Raw genomic sequence first — 22,159 nt, 5'->3', positions numbered from 1 at the left:
GTGGTACTTAGATCCTCATTTATTTATTTTTTAATACCGTTTGAGGCTCAGCTCAGGTATCTTAATTTTTTATGTTACACTTCCGATTTCTCGATTATTCGAACCATCGATTCATCGACTACTAAAATAGCTGCAGCCCTAATGTGACCCATGTGTGACCAGACCTAACTGTTTGCCAACAATGACTAATCTGGTACAGTCGCTCTTGATTTTCCTAAATGTCATGCTTAATTTGAATGCCACTGAAAATGAACTATTTATTTGAATATACATTTTTCAATGTTCACTTGTTTTCTTTAGAGAATGAAACACAGTTTATCGAATTTATGAACACAATCGTTTACGCTACTTAAATGTAAGGCTGTAAACAATGAATACAATGTTCATAGAAATGAAAATTAGAAGTTTCCCGCTTTTCAGCCTTAACCAATTTTAAATATCTTAATTTGTCATAGTTTAACAACCGAACATCTTCTTAGTGGCTTATGGTCTAATAAAACAAACACGGAACAAAAATAATATGTAGCAATATCCTTCACTGGTTATAAAGTTAGTCACTGAACCAATATTGTAGAATGAATTTATGTCAGAATGTACATGACACAAAAGCAACAAGATTAGAGCACAAAAATACAGTAAAATTCTCAAAAGACAATCGAATAAAAAACCCTTATGTTGAATTTATACATTTTTGTTTAGGATCACATTTAGGTTTTTTGAGCTGAAATGCTGTACACAACTTGTGTATAAAAACAATCTGCCACAATTCTATCAAATCTGGCTACCAATTTATTAAAGTGCTAAATACTGTACTGAATTGTCCAGAATATTACATTGCCTGATAAACATTCCAAACAGAGGTATACATACAGTTATGAGTGTCCTCCAACAATACAATATTTTTGGACACAAAATTGCCATATCACATTAATCAGAAACGATTATGAAATCCATCTTTAAGGCAAAATGGCCGGTTTACATCAAAATGTGCCAAACAGCCAGTGGAACTTGAAGTGATTATGGCAGCAAGAATACAACGCTGGCTGTAAACTTGTACCTGCTGCTTAAAATCCAAGCACAAAAAAAGTGAGTGAGAGGACAATGACAACGACAGCAATATCAGATTTCTTCAAGAAAACCAAAAAACTCCAAACATACACTGTATTACAAACGATTATGCATACAAGTTCGGTTTTGTTCTCTGGTCGAGCACAGTGTTTCTTTTGGTTGTTTCGATCAATAAAATCCCATTATTGTGGAGCATAATATCATTTGTACGTGACCCCCCAAAATTATTCAGTGTAAATTCCTTTGACGAGGGAAATGTCATTTCAGAACATTGTGTAATATAGTGTAATGTTACACAAATGGTTAGCCTCCAACATGTTCAAAAGTTGTATTTGTAAGTTTACAAATGGCCACAGGCAATTAGATATAATTACATTTCTCCTTTGTGACCTTTTTTGTAAAAATGGCTATTTTTATCTGGTTTCTCAGCGTAAAGTAATTGACCTTTCGCAAACTCCACCATACATCCTACCAACGGCTGTTAAAGGGAACCTTGTAGGCTCTAATAAGCCACAATTGTTCTATTTACTAAAATATGTATGAGAAACACATATATTGTTGCCATTGATTTAAAAATCTATAATATTTAGTACGTTTTGTTCTACGGAGGGCGCCATGTTTTATGTGTGCAATGCTGAAGTGGTTGGGCTGGACTGGAAGAATAGCTGTGCTAGCTAGCTAGCAAAGCTAGTATGACGACTAGCATGATATCGTCACATTCTGCTGCTGGTCAAATTGTTTTGTTACAGAGCTGTGGGATTTAACCCTTGCATGGTGTTCCTCTGTGACCTGGGTGTGAGGTGAGGAGTCTGAGGACATCTGGTGGTTGAAAACAAACGGTGTTACCCTATTAAACCGTGTTCGAGCAAATACTGTAGTGAAAATTCTTACACCAGGTTTATTGTGCGGATTTAAAAAAAAATAATAATTAGGGCTGTCAAACGATTAAAATTTTTAATCGAGTTAATCACAGCTTAAAAATTAATTAATCGTAATTAATCACAATTCAAACCATCTATAAAATATGCCATATTTTTATGTAAATTATTGTTGGAATGGAAAGATAAGACAAGACAGATATATACATTCAACATACTGTACTTCAGTACTGTATTTATTATAACAAATCAACAAGATGGCATTAACATTAACATTCTGTTAAAGCGATCCATGGATAGGAAGACTTGTAGTTCTTAAAAGATAAATGTTAGTACAAGTTATAGAAATGTTACATTAACCCCTCTTAATGTTTTCGTTTTAATAAAATTTGTGAAATTTTCAATCAAAAAATAAACTAGTAGCTCGCCATTGTTGATGTATTGTCAATAATTACACAATGCTCATGGTACTGAAACCCATAAAATCAGCCGCACCCAAGCGCCAGCAGAGGGCGACAAAACACCAAAAACACAAGTAACAAGTGGACATGACATTGTGCTGTCATTTTAATCTGTTTGAGCGGGGCATGTGCGTTAAATGCAACAAATATTTTAACGTGAATTACGTAAACGTAATTTTAAAAATTCATTACCGCCCGTTAACGCGATAATTTTGACAGCCCTAAAAACTATACGTAATTTTCTCTTTTATAGTTTTCCACTTAATAATGAATATATTTGTCTGTTCTCTTCACAAAGCTATCTAGAATGGTACACATCTTTAAGTTCTCTAATAATGAAATAGTGAGTTTTGAAAAAACTGTGCTGATGGTGGCTGAGTGAAAATCCAATGTGGTTTGTTTTCAGATGAACAAAAAGTTGAGTAAGGAAGTTCTGAAATATAGGTTGAGGGAAGAAAGGAGGCACAGACTGACTTAGTCAGAGCCAGAAAGTGTTGATTTCTAGTCATTGTTCCCCCCTCCCAATTAAAGTCTGTCACAGTCACAGCCAATTATACTGTAAAGCTGGTTAAAATGGAAGTTATGTTGTTGTAAGGTGTTAAATTTTTGTTCATGTGCCCCTTTTGATCAATATGAGCACCTGCCCCTCCATCAGTCTCTGCACGGCCCTGCTCATCAGCAGTGTCTTTTAACCGATCCTAGGCGGCTTGCCCTCATATTGACTTGATGCCATTTGACAGTTTGTATATCCCTTCGTTGGTAGTTGCATCATTGCATCAACAGACACTTCAGTAACCCAATCCTTTGCTTTGCTGTGTTGAACCTGTATGCTTTGCCTCGATAACTTGCTACAATTTTTATATTTTCAATATAACACTACAATGCATGTTGTAAAACCCTTTTGCCTCAATCTGGAGGATGTTGCACTCGTATTAATCAGAAATAAATCACTTAAACCACTCCTGTATATGTCTGCCTGCAATGGCTTGTGTCATTGGAGTCAAGAAGTTTGTCGGCTTAGGAACTGTAACTACAAGACGAACGGAGATTTTGCGAAAGGTCAATTGTAAAATGGTTATTCAGCTTTGCTGAATATTATCTGAAATGGTAATTTTTCCAATAAAGGGATTTTCAGCAATTTTGGGAGAACAATCTTTCAATAGTGTGAAAACTGTACTGTTGCATAAATGAACAGTGGACCTCCACCTATTAATGGGGTGGGAACATGCGGATTCACCATTATGTCAACGCAATTTCCGTAATTTTCGGACTACAAGGCACACCTGACTATAACCGCCACCCACCAAATTTGACATGAAAACAACATTTGTTCATAGATAAGCCGCACTGGACTATACACTGCAGTTGTCCTCACAGTACAATGGGATATTTATACCAAAAGATATTAACCGGTAACACTTTATACGACAGCGGCATTATAATACTGTCATAAGACCAAATGAACCACTCTGACCCGCTTTGACCCAATTGGCTGCATAGCTTCATTGCTTCAAGAAGCTTCATTTGACCATCACTGCTCCCTTGGGGAAGACATTCAATCTCTGCTGCCACCTGCTTTCAACACTGGTGTCGTCAAACATGCTTCCTAGCATGCATTGCAGACCTGCTTTCAACACTGGTGTCGTCCAACATGCTTCCTAGCATGCATTGCAGCGCTACAGATGTAAATAACAATCAAAAATATGGTTCTGAGCTAATTATTTCTTTAGTTACTGTTCCAGTTGTTTCATTAATTGCTAGTTATGGTATTTGGTAACACTTTATTTGACAGTGGTGTCATGACTGTCATAAGACAATCATAATTATGACATGACACTGTCATGAGCATTAATAATTGCTGATAACAGTTGTTATTTAGTGTCATTCTGCAAGTTATCTCACTTTTGAATGGATGTAAAAGATATGGATATAAATGGAGTTAATGACATAATATACAGGATGACACTTAATGACATAAGCATTCAGTAATGCCCATGATTGTGTCATGTCATAATTATGATTGTCTTATGATAGTCTTATGGCCTCACTGGCAAATAAAGTGTTACCAAATACCATAACTAGCAATTAATGAAACAACTGGAACAGTAACTGAAGAAATAATTAGCACAAAACATGAATTTTGATTGTTATTTACATCTGTAGCGCTGCAATGCATGCTAGGAGGCATGTTGGATGACAACAGTGTTGAAAGCAGGTGGCAGCAGAGATTGACTGTCTTCCCCAAGGGAGCAGTCTTATAACAGTGTTATGACGCTTATGGAGAAAATATTATGTGACCCGAAGTGAATTAGATGATAAATTCAATCCGGGTCAAAGGGCGGAATGATGGGGGAAAATATTACATTATGCCTTTGTGATGTATGATTGCTTCTGTGACATAGATTGTAACAACATCTATTGTTTTTCACCTTGTTCCCATAGTTAGGAGACGCGCTTGAGTAGGGAATCTCACGAGATAACTTGTTTTGTACCATAGTACGCGCCTGAGTTCCATAGCTAGGATGGAATCTCACGAGATAACTTTTGCACCCATAATATTTCCCATTTGTTGCATCTGTTGCAGCACAGCTCATTTGTCCCATGTGAAAAGTCCTTTTTCAAGGGGGCTGAACCAAAGGTAGCTTTAATGTTTGTCATTGGACGGGGCCGCGCTGCTCGGAGGCCGAAGTTGGCCTCTCCGCCTCCAAGAGTGCGTCCTTACAAAATCGGACGTTTCCGGGCGACCCGTAAAGTCCGCTGGGGGATTAAGCGTACGGATCGCCCAGCTTTGTCCTTTTGCCGCTATACCGGAGTGTTGCTGGCTTCCCACTCATTTATCACGGTAAGCGATTTTCATTACTAAGGGACAACTAGTTGAGCTGTAACGATAACGCGGGGATTCTGGGATTGACAAACTCAAATCTAGCGTCACGTTACCATTGTTTTTGCGACTTGTTGCTTGCTCTTGTGGGATTGTAATCAATAAATCTCATTTATTCTGCATTTTCTAATCAATAAACATTGTCTATTTTGCCAAAGTGTGCCTGTTACTGATTCACCGCGCCCTGGAAATTTCGGAAAACAGACGCCACTGTCAAATAAAGCGTTAGCTATTAACCTGAATAAATCAACAAATAAACCGCACTGCATTATAAGCCACAGGATTCAAAATGAGGGAAAAAGTAGCGGTTTATAGTCTGAAAATTACGGTATAATGTGAATTGTGAGGGTCCACTGTAAAACTGGTAGACAGCAGGTGATGATGACTGAAGAAAAACCTGTACAGGTTAAATGGTAAACTTTACAGGTTAGCAATGTGAAAATGTACATTACGCTTCTTCTTTCTTAAAGCATAAATAAAATAACCCTAGTTTCCGTTTTATTAACAGTAGGTGCTTGTTTTGTGTCTAAAACATGACCATTTTACACTGGAATTTCAGAATCTTTTGTTTGAAAATATACTGTGCCCAGAAACTTGCTGAAAGCCTTATATCAACCACGCAGTGTATTAATAGCAAAAAAGAGAAGATGCAAATAATCGAAACGTTATTCAGGCTATCAGCAGGGACTGCTTGTGATAATCGGCGGCTTCACTTGACTCAATTGCAGCCGTTTTCGGTGACTTCTTCAGAAAGTCCACTTTTGCAGTCCTCTCCATCTGAGTGTTCATAGGATGCCTGTTTTGTATCCACAGTTGGAGTGTCTGACAAGCAATGGTTTTGCCCGCAGCTAAAGCCACGATCACGGAGTGTTTTTTTGTTGCTTTTATCCCACTGCTCAGACCGCTGAGTCCAGTCCTGAATTGTGGTGACCTGTTCTGACAACGGGCACGGCAAGGACTGAGAGTACTGTGAAGCGTCCGAAGATCCGCTTTCTGGAGACGAGAACTTTCCCGAAGATTCGTACTCAGGATCGATGGCTTCTACTTTAATTTGGACGGTCTTGGCTTTGAGTCGGAGTTTATGAGGCAAAGCTGAAGAACCGGCTTCGGGCACTTTGTGTGTGGATACGATAACACTTCTCTCAGATGACAACAACCCTTTGGGGACCTGCTGTTCATCTTCACCGTCAGATGACTTGCTCACAGCACCGTCATCTGAGCTTCTGGGAGAGTTACTGGACGACCGGGTGATCTGCAAGAATGAAGCCGGTTGCGTGTAGGCTCTTGACAAAGAGCTGGCCATGTAGTTCCTAAGAAGTTCATATGGACTACTTCTTTCATGCAGGAAGCTGCCATTCTCCGTCGGTTCCCGTTTGACCTCAGTGGTTCTGCACATACTTGAACTACCCTGAGTTGGAGCACATACCTTGGATATATTCGGTGAATGTTTGATGACTGAAATGCAGCTACCGCGCATCTGATGAGGCTCAGATTCCTTGCTGGAGGAACCTTGGTCAGCACTGGCTGTGGCAATTTGCTGATATAGTTGGCTGCTCGTGTGGCGGGACAATTTCTCAACTTCCTGGGTGTATGCCGCAGAGCTCAAAAGGCCAAATTTGAGTTTAAGCGACAACAGTTCAGCTCTGAGAGAAGCATTTTCCTCCCCCAGGGCCATCAACTTGTTCTCAAGCACCATGTCATTTATACGCCGCTTCTCCCTTGAGCGTTTGGCCGCCTCGTTGTTTTTCCGACGTCGCTCCCAATAAACGGTGTCCTTCTTCTCCTCCGGGATGAACTCCCTTTTCCTACGACAGGTAGTTTTGGCTCCAAATGGCACAGTAGAGACATTGCCTATCAAGTCCCTGTTGGCCCCTTGTAAGGCCACAGCCAGTAGCAGGGCATCATCCCTAGCGTAGGACTCGCTGGAGTCCATTTCTAGCTTTACTGATTGCATTTTGGTGACTTTCAGTACCCTCAGAAGTCTCAACTGTTCACCATCATGTGTTTATGAAGTATTGATATCCTCGACGAGGGACAATCCAGTGCTCTTCACAAAATCTGTGGGATTACAGAAAACAGCCACACGTTCATTAACTGCAGAAAAAAACTTGTCATCCAATTTTACATACGAAAAGAGTGTAACATGTAGGGATGTCCCGGTCCAGGTTTTTGCACTTCCGATCTGATACCGATATTGTTTTGCACTTCCGATCCGATACCGATACCGATATTGGTCGATACCAATACCAGCCTACCTGAGCATGTATTAAAGTTTAAAGTTATTTAGCTTCCTTACTTAGTTGTCAGACTCATGTTGAAAAAGGTTTTAGTACTCTTGATAACAACTAGACAGCTGAATTAGGTGAGTTTGAATAACACACAACGGTTGGTAACAAGAAACTGACCTGTTTATCAGTGACAAACACAAAACATTATAAATAACAAACAGAAATGGTATAGTCAGTCAGTAAAACGTGCAAATAATATTGTAAACTGTCTTAAAAAAGCAAAACGCACAAACAACCTCAGTGGAAAATCCCACAAACTCCCCAAGCTATTAGATGCTTTTAATGTTTCGTGCGTTAGTTACAAAAATTGTATAAAAAGCCTCTCAGGTTTAAATAAACGACTATTTCAGTATCAAGATAACATTTTAAAAGTGTAAATAAAATACTTAAGTCCCCATTCTGTATCAGCAGCTTTAAACTACATTCAATTCATTTAATTTTGCGAATCATCTGTTAAAGTTGTTAAAATTGCTCTCGTTATTCCATAATTTCCCTTCTGTCTACTTTTGACATGTGAAAGTTTGAAAACTGTTTTGAAGATAGAGTCAAGTCATGATTTTGCCGATTTAGGAGTATTTTAGATAAAAAGTTAATTAGGTTCGCTTGGAAGGTTCACAACAGCCTACTAGGGAAGTCTCCTGCTTTAAGATGGTGGCTGTTTACTAACGCAACTAGTTTTCAATCCTTCAATGTTGCTAACGCCGTCGAGTCTGTCATTGTGAATCTAGTTCTATATACATATGATATCTATTATTTACAGTAAACCGATGTTGACGTAGTTTGTAGCGGCTGTTAGCAGCAGTCAGGTATTCTTGTGTTTTTTATCCAGCGGCATGAGTTGAGCTAAAGCCGTGAGTTGAGCATTGGCATTACCCGGGTCTATGACAAGCATATTCACTCTCGGGACGCAATGCGGTCCGTGTCTCATTGCGTCCCGAAGACCGCGCTGTGTATTACTTCCGCTTTATTTGACATATTTCAATAATCGGACTTTTGATGTTTGTGAATCGTTCTCGAATCTTCCACGGCCAAATCGCTCAAGGATGTAATGACGGCTGGGCATGTTGTACCATGGTTCTAAGTGTTGGATGGTTAGTCTTTACTCACGAGAGATAATGGCTCGTCATCCAGAATGAATTCTTCAGCAATGACTCTTGTTATTCCCTGGGCTTTGGGACTGTCGAGCGCCAGTTTGTCACGCATAGCAAAAGTTTCTGCCAGTGTTAGTTGCGTAGGACCTTTCTTTTTGTCTTCGGTTTTCTTAACATACTCCTCATATTGTTTGTGGTGGTATTTCGCTAAATGCTTGATTAGGTTGGTTGTATTAAAACTTCTTACAGCTTTACCACCACGCTTGACTTTATTGTGGCATATGTTGCACTCTGCCTCTTCGTCTTTGTCGTCCTTTAAGGTGAAATGATCCCACACAGCTGACATTTTTACCGATAAAGTCTCTCGGTAAATTGGGAGACAGTAATGTAAATGTAGTGTGTTGAAGGTGTGCCGTAAAATGCGGACCGAATTTTAGGGAAACCGAAGCAAAAACTGAAATGGATTTTGTAAATCGGTGCGCTGGAAAACCCGGTACGGACTTTGAAAAAAAAAACAGGATTGGAAGTCTGGATCGGAATTTTTCCGTGTTGGCCGATCCGATGCTGATGCGCATTTTTTTGCCCATATCGGCGTCCGATCCGATCCGACATCTCCATTATGGAATAACAGGAGCAATTTTAACAACTGTAATAGTTGATTCACAACATTAAATTAATTGAATGTAGTTTAAAGCTGCTGATACTGAATGGGGACTGGAGTTTTTTATTTACTGTTATTTTTGTATATTTGTTTACTGTTATATGTTAACTTGATACTGAAATAGTAGTTTGTTTAGCCTGAGAGGATTTTTGAAAAATTTTGGAACTAATGTTCAAAACATTTAACTCATTTGCTCCCAAAAACGTATAAATACGTTTTATTTTTGTTTCAGTGTCCCAAAAACGTATTTATACGCCTTTTACGTTTTTTTTTCACAAGACAAATGTCTAGGTTCTGATGCAACTTCGCTCCAGAGCACAACGATCAAAATCCATTTTAAAGCAAAAAAAAACTGGCCACTGGAGGGCAGTAGTGCATTTGGTAAGAACTCATAACGGACCATGAAAGGAAATGAATAAAGAGAAATAGTCAGGAAACGGAAGTTGGAAGAAGCGTGAGGAAAAATGTGGAGAACGATGTAAAACACAAGGTACATGCCCCACCCAAGTTCCCTAGGTGAATTCTGTTATGAGGTAGTGGTCACTACAAAAGAAAGATTCAAAAAAATATCTTGATGAGAGAGGCGGTAATGACCAAGTTCCCTAGGTGAATTCTGTTATGAGGTAGTGGTCACTACAAAAGAAAGATTCAAAAAAATATCTTGATGAGAGAGGCGGTAATGACGGAAGAATTTACCCCGTCTGCCGATAAAGCCGCAGCCACAACAGCGTCATCTCTCTGTTCAATAGTTTGGTTATGTGTAAATAAATTGTTACCTTCCTAACAAAAGCTCTATTTGTCCTGTTGTTTATGTTATTTTGTAGAAAGAAAACATTATTCAGATGTTTGGGATGTCACAAAAGCAAGTAATAGCCGTATTAAAGTTATGTTTGAAATTTTTGCCTTTACAAAAAGCTCATTTTCTCCGTTTTTTCATCAGAAATTGGAAAATTGCTCAAACTAAGCTATTTTCTAATGCTGATTTCTAAAGAATGGAAAAAGATCTGAACTACCTTTTTTCCTGCTGAAAGAAGAGTAATCTTTCTTTTGGTGGGTTCCATGTTTATATAGCAATAGAACAGAACTTTCTGTGGGCCTTGCAAAATCAGTCAAAATCCAGTAAAACGGCCGGGAGCGAAGGGGGTTGCTCCGGTAAAAATGGCTGGGAGTGAATGAGTTAAAAAAAAAAAAAAAAGGAGGGGTGTGCATCAATAATAATTTTATAATCGAATCGAAGCCTCTGAATTGTAATCGTAATCGAATCGTTAGGTGCCCAAAGATTCCCATCTCCAGTTAAATCCCGCGGTATTCCCGGTGTTTTGGAGTGTGTGAAAGGGGCTTTAGATCATCATTTTTTCCCCCATTTTTCTGGTATTTTATTTTTTTATGTTCCTTATCCGATTACTCAATTATTCGAAGTAAGTAGTTCATCGATTAATCGACTACTAAAATAATTGATAGCTGCAGCCCTAGCGGATATATTCTTTCCTGATTCTAAAACCAAAATTTACACAGAGTTGTGGAAGGGAAAATATCACACCTTTAATGGGAAGTTGTAATCTGGACTGATTTTTATTGAAATGGGCGGATTTCAAAGTATGATAAAGCTGGAGACCTTCTTTCCCATTTGGCAACCCAGTCAGCAGGGACATTTATGATATAAGCAAGGACCCGTAGGACGGGCTGGGCTTTCGCGACCAGTCATCACGCTTTCTCGCCTCCGAATTCCTTCATTGTGTCTGAATTACACAATAACTACCCCCTCGCCACCCCGCAGCCCCGAGACTGCCAGAAATTTCGGTTGCGGCAGACATTATGCAATGTGTGGCAAAATCGAAACAGTTTGTTCCGCTTTGTTTGTGTGTAAACATCGACGTAACAGGCTGAACAGAGACAATGTGGGCATTGATTCTGGTACATGACATCATTGCCTCGCTTACTCATACACAGGCTTGATCGACGCCCTAAAAAGAAAGTCCACCTTTGAGATACACACAACAGAAACTGAAGTGATGGTGCTTATAAAGAACTTCCTGTGAGTGTGTACTGTGTACAATGAAACATTCTGACGGCCACCATCGCCCCAACCAGTTTTTGGGTTGCACCACTGTGTCGCAATCCGTAAACTTATCACAGGGAACAAGGCCTACGTGACTTTACATAGCCGATACGTGACCATAACACTTAAAAACGTTGCACGATTACAAATATTAAGGTTCATATTTTATGCGTAAAAGCAGACAGGCGAAACGTATATCATTACACTGCTCACTATCATATCTTCCCTTTATTTTGAACAACAATTAGGTTAAAGTCTGAAAACTGTTACGCTAAAAATAAAATGAATATTAAACCAAACAAACCCCTTTGCATACATTAAAGACAACAAATCTAACAAATTAGCCCGCAGAAGCATTCGGTAGTAATGGTGTAAATTCGATTCTACTGTACTCACATTTTAGCCAAGACTCGTTTAAAATAGGTCTCGCTCGTTGTCGTCAGGGCAGAAGTCACACGTCACCGATGTATTTGTCCACCCAAACGTGAAGCAATATCTGGGTCGCCTATTTATTACAAAAAGCAAAGAACCACATTTTCCTCTTGATTTTTTTCCCTTTCAATGTGGCTCATTCCTGACTCATGGATCTGTGTTAGTAGGTCAGGAGTTAAGTGCATTGGCAGTGTGCCTGCTGAGTGACAGCCATGTCAGCCAATCAAATTCATGCATTTTAAAACGCCAGCCAATGACAATCGTGAATAATGGAGGGCTCAAATAAGATATCAAATCGTCACAATGCCAACCACCAGAGCGGCCATAAAGCAATCATATGAGTAAGTACACACCTTCATGCAAATTTAGAACCTCTTTCGACATGCTTGGTGTTCATGCTGTCCGATATAAATCAAAATACACATTATTCTTCAAGTGCTTTCAAACTGGACGTGTTCCCAATTTAACCCTTTATAGTGAAAGTGACTATTTTTAGTTTCCCATCAAGATCCCTCGTTTTTCGCGGCTAATGGGGACCAGAACCCACTTAGCATTGGAAAGAGATACATATACAGAGGTGGGTAGAGTACATAGGCGGAGTTTGACTTTTGGGCAGTGTTGTTCATTTTACTTTAAAAAAGTAATTAATTACAGTTACAAATTACTTCTCCCCAAAAGTAATTGCGTTAGTAACTCAGTTACCTGAAAGTAAGAGTAATTAGTTAGTTGGAAAAGTAACTAGTGATAATTTTCTTTTTTTTTTTTTCTAAAAAAAACAAACAAAAAAACAACAGGTCACGCAATGTGAAGTTTAAAGGGTTTAACTAGACACAAGGGTATTGCGATAACTAGATAGTAACCTTTGCTATGTGTGGAAGTCATTTAAAGTTGTGAATCAACCGTTAAAGTCGTTAAAATTACTCCCGTTATTGCATTAGTTCCCTTCTGTCTACTTTAAACATGTGTAAGTTTTAAAACTGTTTCATCATTTAAAGATAGATTTAAATTAAGGTTTTGCCGATTTAGGAGCATTTTAGATTAAAAATTTTTTTTTTTTAAAAAGTTACTTAGGTTCGCTAGGAAGGATCTCTACATCAGAGCCTTCCTGAGAGGTCTACTGCTTTAAGATGGCAGCTGTTTACTAACGCATGTTGTCCTTAAAACATTTTGCCAATGCAGCTGTGTCTGTCAGTTGCATCTAGTTCTATAATATGATATCTACCGTGTCATGTGGGCGTAGTGTGTCGGCTATGGCTACAGTCAGGTATTATTGGAGCCACCTAGCATCGCGGTTGCAACGGCGTCTTCCCCACTCCTGCTCTGCTCTCTCGTCTCCGTGAGTCCGTTTCTCTCAGACTTTTTTTATTCAACCAACTTAGTAACGCATACTAACGCACGCCTTTCCCGCCTCAGTAACGGTAATGGCGTTGCCAAGATGAGAAAAGTAATTAATTAGATTACTCATTACTGAAAAAAATAACGCCGTTAGTAACGCCGTTATATTCTAACGTCGTTATTAACAACACTGCTTTTGGGGCAGGGTGGGCACAACCATAAGCGGATTTAAGGGGGGGGGTGGCTGCCGAAAAGTGTCATTGCATGTAATTCACTTTATATATATTTATATATATATATATATATATATATATATATATATATATATATATAAATAAAAGTTGTGAAACAATAAAACTGCAACAAACATGAATGAAATGAACAAAAGATATTTTTATAATGGGTCAAAAAAAATTTTCGAGCACCTTAGACGGTCATTTGCTTTGCAAATAATTTTAAAAAATGTATTGGAAAAATAATATTCTTAAAAAATGATTTTTTCTTTGATTGAAAATATTTATTTTGATTGACACAAATGTCCTAATCATAATATGGCCCAAACACAAAAAGGATTGCTTCAATCAAAGAAAACTTCAATTTCTTTAACTTTAACTTTCAATTAAAAATTAAGTGTTCAAATGCAAAATTTTTAATCTCAAATATTTTTTCGCGTTCAAAAACGTTTTTTTTTAATTGAAATTTTTCCTTGATTGATGTGATTTTCTTTTTGAAAATCTATATTTTTTTTGAGGCAGCTTATTTTTTGATTGAATAATAAAGAGAAAAATGTCCTAGCCAAAATGTGGCCCAAACACAAATCAACATTACTTAAATCGAAAAATTTGCTTCAATCAAAAAATCAATCGATGAAAAATAGCTTTCACGTGCATTTTTTTGAGTTTCAGATTTATTTTTGCATTCAAACACATTGTTTTTTTTAGTTGAAGCGACATTTTTTTCGGTTGAAAATATATATTTTGACTGAAGCAACTTTTTTTTTTTTTTTAATTGAAGAAACTTTTTTTTGATTGAATAATAAAGACACAAATCTACCTACATATGGCTCTGCCCAGGGGATACTAATTTTGACTGGGGTAACTACATTGGCACGACACCAGCGGGCATACCATATTCAATGGATGACGATCTTGACGAAAAGTATAGCTGTCCTAAGAAGCCTGATTTAGAATTCCCCTCAATTCCCCTCACAACAACAACCCCTTGTTGTGCCCCCCCACCCCCAAAAGTCAAACTCTGCCTATGGACACAACATGTTGATGACCCCAAAACGCAGTGTCAGCAATAAAATTAACTTACAAGAATATTTCCAATTATAAGTTAACAATGAGCGTTTTTTGTTTCCCATCATTCTTGAGGGGAATTCTAAATCAGGCTGCTTAGGCAATACTTTTCGCCAAGATCGTCATCCATTGAATTCGGTACGCCCGCCGGTGTCGTGCCAATGTAGTTACCCTAGTCAAAATTTGTATACCCTGGACGGAGCCATGTAGAGGTAGATTTGTGTCTTTATTATTCAATCAAAAAAAAGTTGCGTCAATAAAAAAATGTATATGAATGCAAAAATAAATTTGAAACTCAAAAAACTAAAAAAAATGCATTTGAAAGCTATTTTCCTTTGATTATTTATTTATTTTTTTTTTTGATTGAAGTAACTTTTTGATTGAAGTAATGTTGATTTGTGTTTGGGCCACATTTTGGCTAGGACATTTTTCTCTTTATTATTCAATCAAAAAATAAGTTGCATCAAAAAAATATAGAATTTCAAAAAGAAAAATCACTTCAATCAAAAAAAAAAAAACTGAATCATAGAAAAAAAAATTTAATGCAAAAAAATATGTAACAACTGAAAAACATTCATTTGAACACTTAATTTTTCATTGAAAAAGTTTTCTTTGGTTGAAGCAATCCTTTTTGTGTTTGGGCCATATTATGATTAGAACAGTTGTGTTTAAATCATTCAATCCCCAAAAATGTTTCTTCAATCAAAAAAAAAAATTTCAATGAAAGAAAAAAAAATCATTTAAAAAAATATTTTTTTCTTTTATATATATATATATATATATATATATATATATATATATATATATATATATATATATATATATATATATATAGAAAAAATATTTTTAAGAAATATTTTTTTCTTATATATATATCATATATATATATATATAATTATATGCAAAGCAAATGACTGTCTAAGGTGCTCGAAAAATAATTTCAACCCATTATAACAATGTTTTTTGTTCATTTAATTTTTGGTGCAATTTTATTGCTTTACAACTCTCTATATATATAAATATATTTGGCCACCGGGGGGACTGCCCCCCACCCCCTTAAAATCCGCTTATGGTAGAGTACCCAAAAATATTACTCAAGTAAGAGTAGCGTTACTTCAAAATAATATTACAAAAGTAAAAGTAGTCGTCCAAAAAAGGTTACTCAAGTACAAGTGAAAAATTATTTGGTGAAAAGAATTCTCATGTAATGAGTAGCATTGTGAGTAACTGCTTATATTTTGGTGGATTTTTTTTAAACAATGATATTTTTTTTCTGAGCACAAAGTTATCTATATGAACTGTTGTTATAATGATACTGTACAATAACACATTACATAACCACATTAAGCCAAAGAAATACAAAAAAGAAAAAAAAACAATGAAATCCAATGAGAGAAATAAAATACATAAATTAAGCATTATTCATCTAAAGAGCATGAGTACCCTCTGGTGGAGAAAATAGTTCCTAGTTTGAATCGCGAAGAGTTCCTTCATAATCACTATTTTGAAATTAAAAGGACCATATCACCAGTTTTCCGTGGTCAATCGGTGCCAAATAAAACTGGGAGAGAGGTTAAGGGCAGAGCTCTATATCAAATACTTCATTTTTTTACAGTGCTTTAAAGACACCACATGATTGAACAGGCTGTCATGAAGATAGAACGGCAAGCTTGTGTCTGATTGGTATAATGGAGTCATGTGATTATTGTTGCGACGTCTCATTGGTGAAATTGGTAGAGCTACTTGCTACTACTACAGCTGCTACAGCTACAGTGGGTAGAACAAGTATTTGATACACTGCCAATGGGTTTTCCCATTGACAGTGTATCAAATACTTGTTCTCCCCACTGTACATGTACTTGGCACCGCTAGCAAAAAGAATAAATGTAATATGTAGAATAAAGAGGAAAAATGTAAAGACTCTTGTGTAACCCAAAGTAGCAAAGTAAAAGTTGTGTTTTTTTCTTCAGAAATCTACTCAGTAAAAGTTAAAAGTATAGCTCAGTAAAACTACTCTTAGAAGTATATTTTTCTCAAAAGGTTACTCAAGTAAATGTAACGGAGTGCACGTAACGATTACTACCCACCTCTGTACATATAAGACATGTTTATTTCACTTTTTTCCCCCAAAGAACAATTTAAAAAAAAAACTGATTCTGATAGGTTTTAAACATGTTACTGTCCCACCAAAGTGTTTAGGTTTTAAACATGTTACTGTCCCACCAAAGTGTTTTTAAACAAGAATAAAGTAGAAAAATGCTTGTCTCTATTAAATGCTTCATTGAGTGAGTCCACTCAAAACCACTCAAGCTGCTCACTTACACACAATGAGTTGCCACAGCAACTGTTTAACAAGTTAAACAAGGATTGACCCATGCTTTGCTTTGAAGTTTTGCCTTCAAAGCATCTCTGACAAAATTAAACCTTAACGTCTGTCAATCATCATTAACTCTAATAAACACCTACCTGACCAAGAAAAGCAGCAGGAGGCAGAGTGAGACTACGTGATCGGATCGGGACAGCTCATCTTAATTTTTATATTAAAAAAAAAAAAAAAATCTGCGATGCACTGAGGGCGTGAAGTTTGAAGCGCAAAGTAGCGAGGGATCACCGTATACAGAATGCGGCCTACCTTGCGGCCTTCAGCCCAAAATGTGACTGAACACAAAAACAACACAATGATTTGCAAATCATGTTCAACCTATATTTAATTGAAAACACTACAAAGACAAGATATATTTATCAATGTTTATTCTGTATATCCTGGCAGCCTCCCTTTTTTTCCCCTCCTCAGTCAAAACCTTTTTTCTCTTTTGTTGCTCTGCCATCCTTGCAGAATTCTCAAAGTTAATTAGCGCCAGTGATAGCGATACAGAACCCCTTCAAGATATAAAAGAAGTGTCATTCAACTAGTTGTCAGTCAACATATTATCACATATGTTATGAAAATATTTTGCAAAGGTTGAAAAGTTAACTAGTGTTGCTTTAAATTTCACTTGTTGAAACTTGCAAGAACCCCGAGTTTGGTACCCACACTCTCTTACTCGGAAGCCAAGCAGCTGCAGAATGTAATTTGGCATTTTGTCGCTGGAATAAGCAGGGGCATCCATGAAAAAGATGTTGCTTGTATAACAGCATGTCTCTCCAAAACCTGTATGTACCATTCAGCATTAATGATGCCTTCACAGATGTGTAAGTTACCATCAAAGATGATAGCCTTTGAGCTTTGTTTCCATTGTTCTGGGCAGGATGCCCAGAATTTCCAAAAATAATTTGAAATGTGGACGCATCGGACCACAGAACGCTTTCCCACTTTGCTTCAGTCCATCGTAGATGAACTTTGGCCCAGAAAAGTTAGTGGCTTTTCTGGGTTTTGTTGATACATGGCTTTTGCTCATTGAATCAGGGAGTAAAAGTTAACTTGATAGAACATTAGTGCAATTTATAGTCATTTGTATCATAGAACGCTCTTAGAATGTCACTAGTCTACTTTAGCAAGAGTTCTATGTGATCTTGATACATTTTGTATATTTTTAAATATGCCCAACAAGTCAATCTTGATTATATTGTTCATTTTTATGTATATCTAACAAGTCATTGTTGACAACATTGGCAGTTCAAGTGTTTTGTGAGAGGCAGCTAGAACCAAAAGTGGTATTTGCCATGTGGCAAAATGTTTTTGGCATGTGGCATTTTTTTTGCCAGGTGGCAAAATGTTTTTGGCATGTGGCAAAAATGTTTGCCATGCGGCAAAAATGTTTGCCATGCGGCAAAATGTTTTTGCCATGTGGCAAAATGTTTTTGCCATGTGGCATTGTTTGTTTTTTGCCATGTGGCATTTTTTTCTGCCATGTGGCAAAAAAAAAATGCCACATGGCAAAAAAAAAAATTGCCACATGGCAAAAACATTTTGCCACATGGCAAAAAAATGCCACATGGCAAAAAAAAATTGCCACATAGCAAAAACATTTTGACACATGGCGAAAAAAAATGCCACATGGCAAAAACATTTTGCCACATGGCAAAAAAAAAATGCCACATGGCAAAAACATTTTGCCACATGGCAAAAAAATGCCACATGGCAAAATCCATTTTGCCACATGGCAAAAAAATGCCACATAGCAAAAACATTTTGCCACATGGCGAAAAAAATGCCACATGGCAAAAAAATTTTGCCACATGGCAAAAACATTTTGACACGTGGCAAAAAAAGTGCCACATGGCAAAAACATTTTGCCACATGGCAAAAAAAATGCCACATGGCAAAAACATTTTGACACATGGCAAAAAAAATGCCACATGGCAAAAAAATGCCACATGGCAAAAACATTTTGCCACATGGCAAGAAAAATGCCAAGTGGCAAAAACATTTTCACACATGGCAAAAATTTTTTGCCACATGGCAAAAACATTTTGACATATGGCAAAAAAAAAGACCACATGGCAAAAAAAATGCCACATGGCAAAAAACATTTTGCCACATGGCGAAAAAAATGCCACTTGGAAAAAACATTTTGCCACATGGCAAAAAAATTTTGCCACATGGCAAGAAAAATGCCAAGTGGCAAAAACATTTTGCCACATGGCAAGAAAAATGCCAAGTGGCAAAAAACATTTTGCTATGTGGCATTTTTTTCTGCCATGTGGCAAAAAATATTTGCCACATGGCAAAAACATTTTGCCACATGGCAAAAAAAATGCCACATGGCAAAATCCATTTTGCCACATGGCAAAAAAAATTGCCACATAGCAAAAACATTTTGACACATGGCAAAAACATTTTGACACATGGCAAAAAAAATGCCACATGGCAAAAAAAAAATGCCACATGGCAAAAAAAATGCCACATGGCAAAATTTTTTTGCCACATGGCAAGAAAAATGCCAAGTGGCAAAAAACATTTTGCCACACGGCAAAAAAAGCCACATGGCAAAATTGCCACATGGCAAAAACAAAAAAAAAGTCACATGGCAAAAAAAATGCCATATGGCAAAAACATTTTGCCACATGGCAAAAACCACTTTCGGTTTTCGGCCCTGCTGGGTTTTGTAGGATATAAGGGAAGTTTTTAAATCGTTACGCCTCTTGCCCAATAGGAGTCGCTCTTGTATAACAAGTTAGAACGCCGCTTTTCGATAGGGCCCGCATATACAGTGCTGACCAAAAGTATTGGCACCCCTGCAATTCTGTCAAATAATGCTCAATTTCTCCCAGAAAATGGTTGCAATTACAAGTGCTTAGGTAATATCGTCATTGATTTTGCTTGTGAAGAAAAACACAAAAGAGAATGGGGAAAAAAAACATTAAATCATTATTTTACCCAAAACTCCAAAAATGGGCCGGACAAAAGTATTGGCACCCTTTGAAAGACCATGTGATGCTTCTTTAATTTGTGTAATTAACAGCACGTTTTACTTACCTGTGGCACATAACAGGTGGTGGCTATAACTAAATCACACTTGCAGCCAGGTATATTGTATTAAAGTTGACTTCACCTCCGTCCTGTGTCCTTGTGTGCACCACATTGAGCATGGAAAAAAGAAGAAGACCAAAAAGCTGTCTGAGGACTTGAGTAGCAAAATTGTGAGGAAGCATGGACAATCTGAAGGCTACAAGTTCATCTCCAAAGACTTGAATGTTCCTGTGTCAGCCATGCGCAGTGTCATCAATAAGTGTAACCTCCCTAATTGTAGACGGAAAAGAAAAATTGACGAGAGATTTCAACGAAAGCTTGTATGGAGTTCTAGCTGTCTTGCAGTCCGAGGGTACAACAGTATCAACACGTACTATCTGTCGGCGTCCGAATGAAAAGGGACTCTATGGTAGGATACTCAGGAAGACCCCACTTCTGACCCAGAGACATAAAAAGCCAGGCTGGAGTTTCCCAAACTTACCTGAGAAAGCCAAAAACGTTTTGGAAAAATGTTCTGTGGTCAGATGAGACAAAAGTAGAGCTTTTAGGAAAAATGCATTAACATAATCGAGTTTACAGGAAAAAAACAAGGCCTTCAAAGAAACGAAAACTGTCCCCACAGTTAAACACGGCGGATGTTCCTTGATATTTTGGGGTTGCTTTGCTACCTCTGGCACTGGACTGCTTGACCGTGTGCATGGCATTATGAAGTCTGAAGACTACCAACAAATTTTGCAGCATAATGTAGGGCCCAGTGTGAGAAAGTTGGGTCTCCCTCAGAGGTCATGGGTCTTCCAGGAGGACAATGACCTGAAACACACTTCAAAAAGCACTAGAAAATGGTTTGAGAGAAAGCACTAGAGACTTCTAAAGTGGCTAGCAATGAGTCCAGCCCTGAATCCTATAGAACACCTGTGAGGGGAGCTGAAAATGGCAGTTTGGAGAAGGCACCCTTCAAATCCCAGAGGCCTGGAGCAGTTGGCCAAAGAAGAATGGTCTAAAATTCCAGCAGAGCATTGTAAGAAACTCATTGATGGATACCGGAATCGGTTGTTCGCAGTTATTTTGTCTAAAGGTTGTGCTACCAAGTATTTGGCAGAGTTTTTTGTAAAATGATAATGATTTTTTTTTTTCATTCTGTTTTGTGTTTTTTCATTGCAAGCAAAATAAATGAAGACATTACTACCAAAGCATTTGTAATTGCTATCGTTTTCTAGGAGAAATGGAGAATTATCTGAGAATTGCAGGGGTGCCAATACTTTTGGCTAGCAGTGTATATGCCTCAGGTAGGTGCCTGTTTTGGTTTTAGGTCGGGTTGCAGCTTTGGTTTTGAAAATATTTGAATTTGAAGTTTTATTTAAAAATAGGCCCCCTATAAATCAGCCCCGCACCCAGTGTCCCGTGAATATATTATGAAGTCTATGACAAAACTAAACCAACACACGGTTGTAATTTTGTAACTGTTGATAGATGATATACAGTGGGGCAAATAAGTATTTAGTCAACCACTAATTGTGCAAGTTCTCCCACTTGAAAATATTAGAGAGGCCTGTAATTGTCAACATGGGTAAAACAACCATGAGAGACAGAACGTGGAAAAAATAATATTGTTTGATTTGTAAAGAATTTACTTTCAAATCACGGTGGAAAATAAGTATTTGATCAATACCAAAAGTTCATCTCAATACTTTGTTATGTACCCTTTGTTGGCAATAACGAAGGCCAAACGTTTTCTGTAACTCTTCACAAGCTTTTCACACACTGTTGGTGGTATTTTGGCCCATTCCTCCATGCAGATCTCCTCTAGAGCAGTGATGTTTTGGGGCTGTCGTTGGGCAACACAAACTTTCAACTCCCTCCACAGATTTTCTATGGTGTTGAGATCTGGAGACTGGCTAGGCCACTCCAGGACCTTAAAATGCTTCTTAGGAAGCCACTCCTTTGTTCCCCTGGCTGTGTGTTTGGGATCATTGTCATGCTGAAAGACCCAGCCACGTCTCATCTTCAATGCCCTTGATGATGGAGATTTTCACTCAAAATCTCTCGATACATGGCCCCATTCATTCTTTCCTTTACACAGATCAGTCGTCCTGGTCCCTTTGCAGAAATACAGCCCCAAAGCATGATGTTTCCACCCCAATGCTTCACAGTGGGTATCATGCAATTCAGTATTCTTTTTCCTCCAAACACGAGAACCTGTGTTTCTATCAAAAAGTTCTATTTTGGTTTCATCTGACCATAACACATTCTCCCAGTCCTCTTCTGGATCATCCAAATGCTCTCCAGCGAAC

At 37.7% G+C, this 22,159-nt stretch overlaps 1 protein-coding gene and 1 long non-coding RNA gene across 3 annotated transcripts in view; one reads left to right on the top strand and one right to left on the bottom strand.

Moving 5' to 3' along the window:
* Positions 1–4,175: 4,175 nt before the first annotated feature.
* nfil3 (nuclear factor, interleukin 3 regulated) lies at positions 4,176–12,014 on the bottom strand. The gene is made up of 2 exons (XM_057818379.1): positions 11,784–12,014; positions 4,176–7,346 (listed from the first exon to the last, which is right to left on the bottom strand). Exon 2 carries the CDS (start codon positions 7,240–7,242, stop codon positions 6,007–6,009), a length of 1,236 nt encoding a protein of 411 aa, XP_057674362.1. The 5' UTR covers positions 7,243–7,346; positions 11,784–12,014; the 3' UTR covers positions 4,176–6,006.
* The window catches only part of LOC130905226 (uncharacterized), a 118,411-nt gene continuing 101,321 nt past the window's right edge, over positions 5,070–22,159 (top strand). The window contains exon 1 of one of the 2 annotated variants that reach the window (XR_009061072.1): positions 5,070–5,249. This is a non-coding gene — a long non-coding RNA (uncharacterized LOC130905226). Of the gene's footprint in view, positions 5,250–9,382; positions 12,161–22,159 lie in introns of those variants that run through there. The other variant, XR_009061071.1, reaches the window with a different exon arrangement.

The sequence above is a fragment of the Corythoichthys intestinalis genome, chromosome 17 (assembly GCF_030265065.1).
Source record: "Corythoichthys intestinalis isolate RoL2023-P3 chromosome 17, ASM3026506v1, whole genome shotgun sequence".
Taxonomy (NCBI): Eukaryota; Metazoa; Chordata; class Actinopteri; order Syngnathiformes; family Syngnathidae; genus Corythoichthys; species Corythoichthys intestinalis.
This window is presented reverse-complemented; position numbering and strand designations above follow the sequence as displayed.